The 15,378-nt window shown below is 36.3% G+C and overlaps 1 protein-coding gene across 3 annotated transcripts in view; it reads right to left on the bottom strand.

Moving 5' to 3' along the window:
- Window positions 1-15,378, bottom strand: part of HTR4 (5-hydroxytryptamine receptor 4) — a 257,825-nt gene that overhangs the window by 27,602 nt on the left and 214,845 nt on the right. Inside the window, exon 6 of one of the 3 annotated variants that reach the window (XM_087955475.1) lies at window positions 13,629-13,704. The exons of the other annotated variants lie outside the window; for them this stretch is intronic. Coding sequence (XP_087811601.1) covers window positions 13,644-13,704 — 61 coding nt within the window. The 3' untranslated portion in view covers window positions 13,629-13,643. The remainder of the gene's footprint in view (window positions 1-13,628; window positions 13,705-15,378) is intronic. 3 annotated transcript variants of the gene reach the window in all.

The raw sequence follows: 15,378 nt of genomic DNA, 5'->3' as shown, positions 1-15,378 counted from the left end.
CCCTGCTGTTATTTACAAATAACTCAAGGCGATGAACACACACAGTACACATAGTACTCTTTCCTATTTTCCCCACAACAATTCTGTGTAAGCTGAGAGTATGTAACTGGCTCAAAGTCATGCAGCTGGTTTTCATGGGTAAGGCAGGACTTGAACTCATGGTCTTCCGCTTTCTAACCTGATGCCTTAACTGTTAGACTAAAGTGGTCCTCTTGTGTTCTTTCACTTTACCATTTTATTTCATAGAACGAAAAGAGCCAGTAGATTTACTAACGGTGATCAGATCTTTTTCAAGCCCTGAAGCCTCATTTGAAAATTTCTATCCTACTTTGTCAATGTTAAGTTAATATAGTTCCTTTAGCTTCTCAATTTCTACTTTAGAGGCATATTAAAACTTTGAACAACTTCGGGCTTTCTCAAATTACACTCCTTGAAATTACATTTCCCAATCTAAAACATTGGAATTTTATTTTGAAATATACTGTATGTCATGATAGTGCTTACATTTTTCTTTCAATGTAATGAATGTTTCTATTTGTTGAAAAAAAATATTTGTTCTGTCTTGTCTCTGTATTCAGAAGAGCTCTTTACTTTTCAATGTTTTTTTTTCCTGTGTTTGCAGCACAGATTATGGGTATTGTTATTCCCTAGGATAAACAGACAGAAGAATAGATTTGGCCCATTGCTTTATTGAAAAGAATTATCTCACACATTTGCACACACATACAAAAAATGAGATAGATTACCCCTTGGACAATGTCATTCCTACAAACCATCTCCTGCTATTTTCTTCTTGTGGCTGTTCCATCCATGGATCAGAACATATGTATGTGTCTGATAAACTCACTGTAACAGCATTGCAGTTCATTTAAACAAATGAAAAAAATCCTTGGAGTATTTCCTCTGAAGTTTAATGGAGTATTCAGTCCCACTTTAGGATTCCACATTATTTAGGAAGATAATCCAGTTGACCCAAGACCCTTGTACATTTAAATGCTGTTTTTTCAGTACATACGGCAGTACCATTCAAAGAGCTATGACAATGATACTGTTTATAGCTCTGAAAATGGTGCTGCCATCTGCACCACGATTCACCAGGAAGACAGAGCTCAAGCAGATGGAGAATCCTTTAGTCTACTGCTCTAGCATGTTAAATGTTTAGCTACTGATATAAACACACTAGCCTCTCCTTAACCAGACTGGAGATAAAACAAAAACAAACAAGTTGTGAGGATTGCAGGAACTGACATATTTCCAACTCTGTGAGAAAGTTGATCGTCCAAATTTCAGCGAATGGAGAAATTTCCATTCTGACTGTCACATTGCAGAACCACAAAGCCAAATAATTTCTTATCTATTTCCACTGGTATTCGTCTGTGTGAGGCTTCTGATGGAGAAACAGTTCTTTTCAAGTGCACTTCAGTGAAAAAGATATATTGACTTGTCTACCTCTTGGGAGGCATGCTTCACTTCTTTATCATTTCAATGCTTCGGTAAATACAATTATTTTTTTTGCATAAGAATGTGTGATTCTATCCTGCTCACACTTTTCCACATTTCTCAACAAAAATCATTAGGAGTTTATTTTTATTCATTTATGATAAGAGCATACAAGATACTAAATAGACAAACTCAGAAAAGCCATCAGAAAAGACAAAATACCCTCCCACCACCCCTGCCTTTGTCCCTGAACACCAGAACCAGAATCTCATTCGGTCAGTTGACTTTAATCCATATTTAGCCAGGAGGCAAGGAGACAGGAATATGCAGTTGTATTTGGAGGTATCTGATGAGAATTGGTTGGTACATTCAGTAACCTGGTTTGGGATAAACAGTCAGAAGTGCTGTGAAAATAGGAAAGTCTTTTATTTAAGTATCTTCCTGAATGGTGTATGATGCTGAAATCTCTTTGGAAATCTCAACTTTTGTCTGGAACTAGAAGCATATATTAACTTGCCATTGAACCTTGGTTGCTGGTAAGGCTTCCAATTTAAATTTTGATTGGGGTAAAACTATGGCCTTAATCTAAGAAGTTGCCTTTTTTTCTGCTAACCAACAACTTTGAACAATTTGCTATCAGAATCTAACTTCAGAAACAAGGGTGCAAGGGTAAATATTAGAACTGTTTACAGGCCACAAAGTTCATCTTTGTAGTATTCAGAAAATGTCCCAGTTCATGATCACGACTTATTTGAAAATTTTTAAATTCAACTTTTATCAGAATCTGTATTTTCCATTCTATCTATAGACATCAATACTAGATGTATGTCAGATCCTAGTCCAGACATCAAGATCAATATTTATATTTGCTTAGTCCTAATGGACAGAATCTTGCTGAACTAAAACTATAACTTTCTAACTTACTAGATATATCCTGAAAGATTCTAGGGTATAGTTACACTGAACTTCCCCCTGCCAGCATATGACTGAGCAGTTTCTTGATATAGGTCTTCTTTTTTTTATAAAAAAAGTTTTTTATTTTTAACAACAAACATAAACACAAAATGTAATATACAAAACAACAAATAAAACCTTCTTTCAATTGTACAGTGTGTCGGTTGGTACATATGTCTTGTGCACGATATCTATAGTCTTTTCCTCTTAAATTTACATTCATATTGCATTAACTTTTCATATCATGTTATATTGCTACTATACCATCATTAGACTTTAATTTCAATGATATGGGTCTCCTTCTGAGAAGCTCTTCTGTGGCCAAAATTTGCCCCCTCTGCTCCTGCAGGTGCACATTCCATCACAATAGACAACCATACCAAGATAAAGAAGCTCAAAGAGAGTTCTGGGCTATACTTAAGAATATGAAATAGTATTGTTTCTGACTTGTTTACTAAATTTTTACTGAGATCAAAGCTTAGTTTAGCATGTAACATTGTAACATCCACAGCACACTTGATTCAAATTTTATCAACATGTTTAGAATGGTACATTACAAGTAGAAAATAACTATTATAAAGCAACAGCTTCTAAGGAGTGTTCAAGAGCACACTTTGTAAAAGGAAGTTTAAGAAATTATCACTGCTGGGAAAAAAAAGGTAGCCAATAAGTTGTGCAGTTAGTCAAGTAAATGTTCTTTTAAAAAAACCTGCTATGGTTGCCAAAAGTACTAATGGTTAAACCAAAATCAAGAAACAAATTGAATTATTGCATTTCTGATGTTAAAAATATCATAGTTTTCTTAACTTTCAAGTTCAATCACCTCCTAAAAGCTAGTTGTTATTTAGATTCAGTTATTTCTTTTAGCCTAGAATGAGCTGGAAGGGACCTTGGAGGTCTTCTAGTCCAGCTCCCTGCTCAAGCAGGAGAACCTATACCATTTTAGATAAGATAATTAATTTGTTAATCTTTATCTATGAACTAATTCAGAATAGCATGAAATTGTAGATAAAAAAGTACTATGTAGTCTAACTTGTAAGATTATTCATGACATCCATTATGATTCTCTCAGATTCTGGTTATATGTATTTGACATAGTGCTCTGCTCATATAGTTGGAATTACGAAGTACAAACATCTTGAATTCCCTCATTGTAGCAAGTGTTTTACATTGAGTACTAGTCTCAGATTATGCATAAGCCTTATTGTAGCCTTCTACTGTCTGAAGCATTAAAGATGCAATGGAAAAAGAAGGGATAGAATTCCATGACTGCATGACCAATCCCATGCCTACTAGAGACCAACAGGATTGTCCTTACAGCGATTCTATTGAGTGGGGAAAGTGGAAATTATTCTAACAAAAATCTCAGTGTGTTTATAAGGCATTTTTTCTTCACCTCAATTTAATTCAAAACTCAAATTGCTTTAAAAGGCAGAGTGTAAATTGAAGAAATACATAATAATGTTTTGATATAGACCTCAGGTCAACAAGACAGACTTCTTAAGTATACCTGTGCATTCTGATTTTCACCAATTTAATTCTCATTACCTAAAAGTCCCAAGGAGTATTTATTGCAATTATTTATAAACTACCTACTCTAAGCAGTTTGCATTCAATAAAACATCAATTGACTCAATATGATGTCAATAATGTATGTATGATTCAGGATAGTAAATCCTCAACTTTTGGGAGTGGCAACTCCAAGAAGGCAAAATTAGTTTCTGGCTTCCTGACACCCTTGGTTTTTCCCAGTCCCAGAAATTCAAAGGAAGTGCTGTTGGTCCCTCAAAGATAATCCAGTATCTTGTTCTGAATGTCTTAGGTTTCTGAGATCAGCTGACTGTTACATTATTATATGTGCTCCCAGGTTCAGCTAATGGTCACTTACTCACAGTCCTGGAAAATAGCCACACAGAATATTTATGGAGATTCTCAATCATCCAAGTCATGGTTGTCTCAAAGGTGCTTTCCATATACAGTACATACTCTTTCTCACATGCACACACTTATCCACACTCACTCACATTCTTCTCAACATGCAAGCAAGCAATAGCCAGAGGGATGGAAGCTGTCAAGTTTGTATTCTAAGATAACTCCAAAAGTTGGCAGATTTCAGGACCTCTTTTATTCTCCAAAGTCCTTGCATTGCTATTTTTAAGTCTGGTTGCTGTTGATGGGACTTGGGGATAGGTTTTCCATGTGCTCATGCCCAATTTCTTTTCTCTGATTATGGTGACATGTTTCCTTTGTTTTCTTAACAATTTGTTCCTTCTTAACTACTTCCCCTAAGGGATCTTGTTTTGGCTTTTGTCCACCATACTTATGTGTTTGCTACATCTTTAGATATGGCAGCTTCAGTCCAATTTCACAACATCATTTCTTTTGATTGCACCATCACTGACCAGGGACTGAGATGATAGAAGTAAATATCAAACAGCACAACTTGATGCTGAATGAGTGGATTTTCATTCATGCGACATAATTTTCCTGTATCTCCTACTCCTGAGACCCAACATTCTCAAACTATCCAGAAAAGATTTATGATATGCAGTAAGAGAAGAATTAAATTGTCTCATAAATATAAACTGTGCTTCAGGAGGAAATTATGGATGGAGAGCCATATAGTTCAGTAACAGATAACCTGCTAAATGTTTCTTAATAAATGCTTAAGATTCCTATTACATGTTTCCAATAAATTCTGCTGATGCATTCAACTGTTGGAATATCAACAAAATACCACATACAACTAAACACTGTAATATGCATAGAAAGCTTCTGCTTTATAAATTAAAACTTAAACTTATTCTCTCCATATTTCTTTTTCCACTAATAAAGTTTTCACAAGGATTCTGTGAAAATAATGTATTAAAACATTCTACATGTTTATCAGCCTTGAATGAGCTTGATGATCCCTCACTTATGTACTTGGCAATTTCCCACAATCACGGCTCCCTTTACCCCTCCCTATCCATGTTTTCTTTGCAGACTGTCAGCATTAATCATTTGATCATAATTAGTACTGCTAATTCCCTATTAAGATGAATCACTCTGTTCTTAAATTGCCTTAGCAACATGAATGTATTTCTGCTGGAGTCTAATCAACACACTGCCTTTGAAGTTTAAAAAAATATGATCTGGTATTCTTAACATTAAGAGTTTGTTAATGGAAATCATAGAATGTGTTTTTGATTCAAATCCATCATCCCATAAAGATGTTTTAACATGGAAACAACAATATGGTGAACAGACCACCAACATCTGTTCAGATAAGCATATGGAATTTATTCTAGTTCTCTAGATTTCTTTTTAATGTGAATAAACATGATCCCTAGTTGAAATGGGATTCTGCCTACAAAATAGGAAATAGATAGAAGTCCTCCAAGAATTTCCCTGGAAATAGTAGAAAAGAGATTAATTTGGCCAACATTTTTGTAATGAAATCATGCATGGTCAAGACAAAAAACACTCCAAGGGCACACCACAAAGTGCAATTTCTCAAGGTCTTACTGTCCTAGATACAATTCAAGATTAACATATCTAAGTTATTAACTTAGTCAAGCATCACTCTGCAAAATTAACTCCTCTATCTCTAGAGTTAAAGAGAGAAATGTTTCTGGATTTACAACAGGTAAGAGCTACATTGTTCTTAAATACATAATCCTTGGTACCAATCCTGGTGTCAAAATTGCTGACTAGTATGACCAGAACTTTGTTCTATTAAAGATTTTTCCTACATGTTTACCATTTTTTATTTCCTTTGTTTTTGTACTGGTTGAAGAAAATAAATATTAATAACTATAGTATGTCAAGATCTGATTTGGAGACTTATTGCATAGTAATGAATTTCAATTCCACCATCAATGAAAACCAAATATATATACTGTTCCACTTAGCCACCTTCCTTCCTATATCTAGTAGGTTTCAGAGATGAATAGTATAATTGTCAAGTTCTCTGTCCTCCACAGCCTGTGTCTTTTCTAAAGCAATAATGTTACACTTAGGAATCTAATCCATGAAAGATCTAACCCTGCATTTAGAAATACTCTCTTTCTAGTACTCAATACTCTAGGAAAAAATACTCAATTCCTAAAAATGTCAATTAACAGGCACTTTTAGGTAATGCTTTGAGGAGGACTCTTTAGATATAATTTCCAGACTTGGCACTATCTGTTTCACCATTACTGCAATCTCCTGAAACTCCGGAGCTGTACTTAAAAGACCGCCCCACAGGGCTTAGTTCATGTTTTCCCCTGATTATGGCTACAATTCTCATCAATAAGGAGCTCTTACGTGTCTTTTGAGACCATTTTTCTTTTATCTGTATATTCTGCAGTCTACTTTTGCATATGGCATTCTCCTCCCATCAAAATATCTTTTTACTACTGCTTCTATGGGGATGAGCATACTTTTGCTCCTCTCATTGCTGATATGCTTTAGTATAGAAATAGAATAAATAGAAAAGGGTTCTGATTGACTCATAAAAAAGGAAAAAAGTGATCGGTTGCTTGATTACTTTGCATTTCCTTTATCTTTCTAAGTATCACACAAAAGTTCATCTACTCACAGGTTCTTTTTTTTTTTTGAATCACAACTAATCATATTTAGTAAATACAAAAGCAATGGAAACCTGAACAGTTGGTTGGCTTCTCTGTTTTACATTTTGTATTTCCTTTCAATTGATGGGTAACATTATTTTACAAGAATAAGGAAATCCCCCCTAGCAAAAAGAAAAGTAATTGTAAATTATAAATGCCTTCAATTATTTCAGAAACTAATGCTTTACAATATTATCTTATAATCATCTACTTTTTCTAGGCCCTATATCTACACTAGATTTTTTAAAATTTCATTGAATCTTCATATCATTCTATTCTATATGTCTAGAGTTTTGCCAAACTTCATTTTTTTCTTAAAATTTATGCATCCCTATGCTATAGAGCAGTGATGGCTAACCTTTTCAGCACCAAGTGCCATAAGTGCATGCAAACCCCCAAAATGCAATGTGTGTGCATCCCCCACACATGTGCCCCACTCCCGTGCATGCGCGGCAGAGAGCTGAAGACCAGCTGGCCACTGGGAGGTGCGCGTGCATGCATGGCAGAGCTGAGATGAGGCGACAGCTCGCATACCTGCAGACAGGGCTCTGCGTCCTACCTCTGGTGCACATGCCATAGATTTGCCATCACAGCTATAGAGCAAACTGCTTTCAGCAGCTCAATCTGTCTTTATTTATTTATGTATTTATTTCAATTTCCATTTTCTATTTCTGTTCTTCACCTTTTCTGTTTGTTTGCTTCTGCCTTGGTTTGACTCTTCTCTTCTGCAGCTGCTACAGACAAGGGAAATGGCTAGAAGAACGTTCCCCTCAAAAACAAAAACAAAAAAACCCCATACCCATTGCCTCAGCTTTTGCCTGCTTTCTTGCTGCCTCTTTCTTGCTGCCTTTAGTTTCATTCTTTGCTTTTCATCTTGGGATTTCGCTCTGCCTAGACCAGGGGTGGGCAAACTTTTTGGCTCGGGGCCTCATTGACTTTTAAAATTTGACAGACGGGCGCCACCTGGTGTCGAAATGCCTGTCATTACAAGTCAAAATCAAATGAATGCAATCATTCAATCATTCACATCAAACCTTAATTCTGTCTTCGGCGTCTTGGGCGGGCGGATTAAAAGGCCAGCGGGCCGGATGTGGCCAGCGGGCCGTGGTTGCCCACCCTCTGCCTAGACCATCATGCTGAGCTCCCAGGCAGAGATCTTGTCTCTCCTCTTCTTCCCCCTGTTTGATTGGCAATTGTGTTAGCCTGACACTGAAGGAGAGCTAAGAAAGGAAAGAAGGCACACTGATGCTTCTAATCTATTCGGGCAGTTTTTCCTTCTAAATCTCTGCTTTTTTGTAATGAGTACATACTGTAACTTGCCTGGGTTCATCAATCTTTGCTGAAATTCTAGATTGGAGAAACTTCCTAACAGTGAAAACAATTAACCAGTGGAACAGCCTTCAAAAGTTGTGGTGCTTCCGGTGGGGGAGCCAAGGCGAGGTGGGCAGAAAAAGAACAGTCTCCATTCTTGGAGCCTGATTGATCCATGTTTGGGACCCTTAGGGGATGCGGTAAGCCTGGAGAGCTAAGTGGATTAGAGGAGAAGCCCAGGGGGCAGCTAGGGAAAGGCGATTGCCCACTGCAATGAAGGGAAACCCCTACAACCCAACGTGGAAATGTCTGTCATTGCAAGATGGCAGATCCGAGGCCATGACGAACCATAGATGAAGAAGCAAAAAATTATTTAACAGAACAGAGATCGTAAAGTCCCTTCCAGCTCCATTCTGCATACAGTGAACATTCCAGCAAAGATTGACCAGATAGATTAGAAGCATCAGTGCATCTTCCTTCCCTCCCTTCTTAGCCTTCTTTTAAAGGGTTCTTATAAAATAGATAATTTTGTCTCTACTAAAATATTTTATCTAAATCACTGGTGGTGATATTGATAGATTAAGTGCCATCAAGTTAGTGTCAATTCAATTTTTTTTACTACCAGTTCTGTGGGTGTGGCTTGGTGGGCGTGGCAGGGGAAGGATACTGTAAAATCTATAGTAAGAGGTGGGATTTGCCAGTTCTCTGAACTACTAAAAATTTCTGCTACTGGTTCTCCAGAACTTGTCAGAACCTGCTGAATACCACTTCTGGTGTCAACTCAGTGACCAATAAAATATTTCTTCAAGATTTTATTTTGTTTTATTTCTACAGCCACCTATCTCAACAAATGATCTTGAGCAGCCATACAAATCAAATTAAGTCAAATCAAATCAATTAATAATTTGATTCCTATAGCTGTCCATCTCAATATGTGACTCTGGGCAGGTACATAAATCAAATCAATAAATAAAAACATTGAAAATGATCTATTCTCACCCTGACCTTTTTGGTCTCTTAATGGTGCATTTGTTTTTATCAAATCCATCCATCTTGCTGCTGGTTGTCCTCTCATTTCTATTTCCTTACACTCTCCTGAGCATTATGGATTTCTCAAGGGTACTAGGTTTTTGCATAGTGAGCCTAAACTATGGTAGTTTGCGCTGGTCATTTGTGCCTTGACTGGTAACTCTGGATTTATTTGTTTTATGCTCCATTTGTTTTTTTCTATGACTCATCATGGTATTGTCAAGAATCCTTTCCAAGATAAAATTTAAAAAGTTCCAATACATTTTCTATCCTGCTTTTCAAAGTCTAACTTTTGCATGCATGGAACATCATATAGAAAACTACAATTTCATTCTTTGCAGGTCTAGAAATGTCACAACATTTGAAAAAAAATTCTAAGGTCTTCAGTAATATCCCATGAGGAGCTAATCCATGGCATATTTCTTGACTGTTAATTCCTTTAAGGCAGAAGCTAACCACTACTTCTATGTCTTCATTTCCAAAACTAAGACTGGTGGCTGTACCTGATGTCATTAAATGGGTTTTCTTTATAGTTCTTCTGCAACGAAAGTGAATCAGATGGTGATTGTTGTATATTTTAGGTATGGTACTTGCTGAATTTATTTGTTTATAGCCCATCGTTATCATTCTAAATATTTGAAACAGATAACAGATAATCAGAGTTGGAAGGGACCTTGTAGGTCATCTAGTCCAACTCCCCACCCAAGCAGGAGACCCTATACAATTTCTGACAAATGGCAGTCCAATCTCTTCTTGAAAGTCTTAAGTGATGGCGCTCCCACAACTTCCGAGGGCAAGCTGTTCCATTGGTTGATTGTTCTCGCTGACAGGAAGTTTCTCCTTGTTTCCAGGTTAAATCTCTCCTTGTTCAGTTTCATTCCATTATTCTTGTCTGGCCTACAGGCGCTTTAGAAAATAGCTTGACCCCTTCCTCCCTGTGGCAGCCCCTCAAATATTGGAAGACCGCTATCATGTCTCCCCTGGTCCTTCTCTTTACTAGACTAGCCAAGCCCAGTTCCTGCAACCGTTCATTGTATGTTTTAGCCTCCAGTCCCCTAATCATCCTGGTTGCTCTTCTCTGTACTTTTTCTAGAGTCTCAACATCTTTTTTATAATGTGATGACCAAAACTGGATGCAGTACTCTAGGTGTGGTCTTACTAAGGCTTTATAGAGTGGTATTAGTACTTCCCTTGATCTTGATTGTATCCCTCTGTTAATAAAACTTAGGATTGCATTAGCTTTTTTGGCTGCTGCTGGCTCATATTTAGCTGGTTGTCCACTAGGACTCCAAGATCCCTCTCACAGTTACTGCTATTGAACCTGGTTTCACCCAGTCTATATGTGTACTTTTGGTTTTTCTTGCCTAAGTGTAGGATTTTACTTTTCTCTATATTGAATTTCATTTTATTAGATACGGCCCAGTGTTCTAGTCTGTCAAGATCCCCCTGGATCTTGAGCCTATCTTCTTGGGTGTTAGCTACTCCTGCCAGCTTAGTATCATCTGCAAATTTGGTAAGTTCCCCTTCTATTCCCTCATCTAAGATGTTAATGAAGATATTGAAGAGTACTGGGCCTAAGACGGAACCCCACTGCTTACTTCCCTCCATGTAGACTTAGACCTATTAAGGACTACTCACTGAGTATGGTTTGCCAGCCAGTTGCAAGTCCATCTGGTGGTGGTGCTATCTATTCCACTTTTTTCTAGCTTACTAAGAAGTAGGTTGTGGTCTACTTTGTCAAATGCTTTGCTGAAAACTAAATATATTATGTCCACAGTATTTTACTTTAGTAGTTCATGTAACTCACAATTTTCTTTGCTGGGATCGATTTTCAATTGTTTTAATGCTTCAGGTCAATTTGGAGAACCAAGTCTGCCCCATGTTTCTTTTTCTCTTACATATTATTCAGCTGTTGAGATCTATATATTAGTAGTCCTAACTCCATTTTATCAGAGAGTGGTATGTATGAGGAATAGAACAGAACATTAAGAAATTCAAAATGAAAAGAAGTGAAAGTATCTTCCATCTCATAAAAGATAAAATGAAACAGGCATATGTTTTTGCTAAGAACTGATCTGACATTATACCTTGAATCAATCTAATGACAACACTCTGACCATTTGATAACAGATACACAGAAAGAAAAAATGGTTCTAAATTTTATTGTTTTATTCTTTTAGCCTATTTTCCATTATAAAAGTCCCAAAGTGTACAATAAATTCTATCCTCTCTAATAAATCCATGCTTAATTAACTGCTGTGTGAAGATGTACTTTATTCCACAATCTTCCATTTAATGGCTCCATGTTCCAGTTTTTGGAGTAATAAAAAACATTTCTAAAGAAATCATGACTTTTTAATCAAATTTTTCACCGCTTGTTTTAGCTTCTCTCTCTCAGCAATCGTCTCTCTTTTCAGCTTGTTTCTCTTAATTCAGTGTCATTCATTTCAAATGCACAAAAATTAGGGTAGAAGTGGGGGAGATGAGACTTCTCTTTTTAAAATATTTCTACCATCCCATATTTTTATTTTGTAATCATTATGATATCAAGATATTCCTAGACATCAAACATGATATCCAAAATACTCAGTGGAGACTATTTCCATAATAGGAAACACTATATATGGACAATATCATTTAATTAACTGCCTTCCATTATCCATATTAGCAATAAAGTTGTCATTTTTCAGATATCTCTTTTTTAATTTAAGGGCTCTTGTTGTATAAGTTATGTTTCAGATATTTTCTCAAGTGTAAAAACCATATAAAACAGGTTTCAATAAAAATGGTGGACAACTTGGGAGGCAGGTAATTGGATGGGATTTATATTACAAATAGCACTTAGTTGCATCTCTGCAGAAAATTCCTACTTTCCTTGTGTGACATTCCAGGACAGGTAAATAAACAAACAAATAAATCCATCAATCTATCCAGAGAGATAATCAACTTTACACTCTCTGCTTTGTTGTATCCCCAATAAAATTCATTATCTTTATTCTACTGAAAAGACAGCTGGACAAACAAAATTATAAAAATATATATAAAAAAACACTCCTTCCTTCCTTCCTTCCTTCCTTCCTTCCTTCCTTCCTTCCTTCCTTCCTTCCTTCCTTCCTTTTCTTTTCTTCCGATATGATAAAACTGTTTATCACATCAGAAGAAAGATTGGTGCGTCAGAATAGCTTATTCTTATTGCTCTACTTACTCAGGGCCAGAAGTATCAATAAAAGCAATTGTCACTTGTTTTGTCCTTTGGATTTGTTAGAAATTGACACATCTTATAATTTGCAATAAATTCTACATAATTTCCTGTCTTGCTTTGTCAAGGAGAGCCACAGAAAGACCAGAATAAATACTGGCATGGTGGGACAAATGACAAAACACATTTACTGAAGGAACAGCATTTTATTTCCCAGGGGCCAAGCAGGCTGTCATTGAAGCCACAAGCAGGCTATGCAGGCAAAAATATCTTCTCATTTATGTCCCCCAGCAACCTATTTTTCAGCCGGGATGTCCTATAAAGTCACCAAGATCGGTAGCCATTATTAAAATTAAGTTCCATGAATCTAATGTCTTTTTAAAGCCAACCACTTTGGTGATGTATATTGCAAGATTTTCTTTCCAGGTGAATTGCTTTAATTTCTTCATTATTTGGACTGATTTTTCCAGCTCAACAAACTACATTTTGATATACAGACCTGCATAGTACATCAGTAGAAAAGCATTACATATCAGTAGTTTCCATTTTTCTTCTTTGCCTTCCCATGGCAGAATTTCCCTTTTTTCACAGCGGATGAACTTTTGATGGATGCTTTCATTGAATTATCCAAGACCATGATCCCTAAGACCTTTTTCCTGGCTAATCACTGTTAACTCAGGCACTTATTCTTATATTTAGCTGTCATTATACAAAATTACACTGAGGTTCATCAGTTATTTTGATGCCACTTTCCTAGTCTGATACTCCAGTTGCTGCTATTATATTTCCCTAGTATTCTTTTAGGATCACCTAGAAATATTTGGTTTCATGAAGTTGCTCTAGATATGGCTCATTTATCTTTTGCTTCAGTGAGACAGACACTCCCTATCTCATTTTCCATAAACTTCCTGGTGAAATTGTAAGAGAAACACAGAGAAGCAGAAGACCTATAAGCCAATTCTCCAGGGTCTTTTCTAACTAAATGCCAGTTGTGATGCATGAAAGGATGAAAAAGCTACGGAAGTTTATTAAAAATGATAAGTACACAAACATGCACAAACATGTATGTGTAATCCTATGTAATAAAATAAAAGACTTACAGAATATATTCAGGGTTAGACAGGAACTGGTCTATTGCAGAACAGCAGGAGGAACTTGGAGATAGTGGAACAGCCACTTTTAGTGCAGGAAGGAGGGACAGACAGACACAGTGGGACGAGGGAGGAAAGGAAAGAAAAACACAAAACATGGTTAATGAGAGATATAGCCACAAATTATCAGATAATTAAACTCCTAGCAAAGTTTGTGAAAATAACATGGAATAGCCAGAAGGATGCATCAACCAGCTCCTGGAAAAAAGTATAGATGGTAGTCCTTAATATTTTATCTTGTTTATTATTCTGACAGTGGTAACTAATTCAATAGGAGAAGTTCTTTTTTCAAGATGGTGAAAGAAAGAAGCACAAGCTTGCTTTTTCTGGTCATTTATTGAAGCCATGTTTCATTTTTGTTGACATTGTGGGGTTGTCTTTTACTTAAGAATCTTTTCCTATTAGCAATAGCAATAGCACTTAGAATTACATACTGCTTTACAGTGCTTCACAGCCTTCTTTAAGTGGTTTACAGAGTCCGTATATTGCCCCCAACAATCTGTTGTATCCTCATTTTACTGATCTCGGAAGGATGGAAGGCTGAGTCAACCATGAGCCAAGTGAGACTTGAACTTGGCCGGCAACCAGCAGAAGTTAGCCTGCACTGCACCACCACAGCTCATTAACTTGTTATATTATCTCATTATTCTGAATTGTGAATAAAATGTGTGTTCATTTACTGCTTCTTTTAACTGGGGCTATATTTAAGAGTGTAGATATTTGCACGTCTACTGGTCTACCTAGTTCAGGGGTTGACAAAAACAATTCTTTCCTCTGGATTACAATGAAGTGGGACTTTTGTAAACAAAGCATATGCACTACAGAGTTATATCCATTATTCAGATATTTACAGCAGATTAGTCCTTTTATTCACAAGTTTAGTGCCCAAACACAGAAATCTCCATAGAACAAAATGTGAACTTTCTCTTATTTCATCCCCGTATTTGATAAGGGCACATAGTATATACAAATACTGAACAAACTCACAGACTGCATCCCTTCCTTACATCCAACTCTTCCCACTAGACGTTCCAGACAGATTAACTCAAATTAACATAAAATCACTTCCTTTACAGATAAGCCTATTACCAAGATCCTTCTGAGAAAGCCAGATGAACATTCTTCTATACTGCCATAATGTCTTGGATCTCTGCCTTTAATGTGGCATGGTTTCCATATTGCTTTAATATTATTTTCAATTTATTATTTTACTCCTAGAGAAAGAATGAGACGAACTTAAAGGTAGTATCTTTAAGCGTCAGTTTAAGATTTGTTTTTTCAATTTAAAATAAACTTTGGGAAAGTAAGAAAGAAGTCTATCATTGACCTATTTGTTCTTTCCAAATAGTATCAGAGTTTACTACCTTCAATACACTAAAAAGAGAGATTTGTAATCATGCAGTATCTGCTATAGTGGCTGGTGGCCATAGAATTCCTTAATTATGAGTAATAAATGGCCCAATCTTTCTAATAGTATTATAACATCAATTCTTCAGAGTAGCAGAGATGCTTCCAAGTGGGAAAACCTGAAAAATGGTACCCTCTCTTTCTTTTCAATCCTGCAACTGGTGGCATAGAAAAAGGAATTTGCAAACAGGAAACCCACAACTTATTTAAGATTCTTTTTCACAATGAACCTATCAAGATGCACTGCTGTGAGCAAAGACATAATTTGCAATTTCCCCCATAGCCTAAGAGG

This window comes from Notechis scutatus, chromosome 2 (assembly GCF_049901735.1).
Source record: "Notechis scutatus isolate UNSWTSFEM ecotype Mainland chromosome 2, rNotScu1.2, whole genome shotgun sequence".
In the NCBI taxonomy this organism is placed as follows: Eukaryota; Metazoa; Chordata; class Lepidosauria; order Squamata; family Elapidae; genus Notechis; species Notechis scutatus.
Note: the sequence above shows the minus strand (reverse complement) of the source record. Positions and strands in the feature narration are given on the sequence as shown.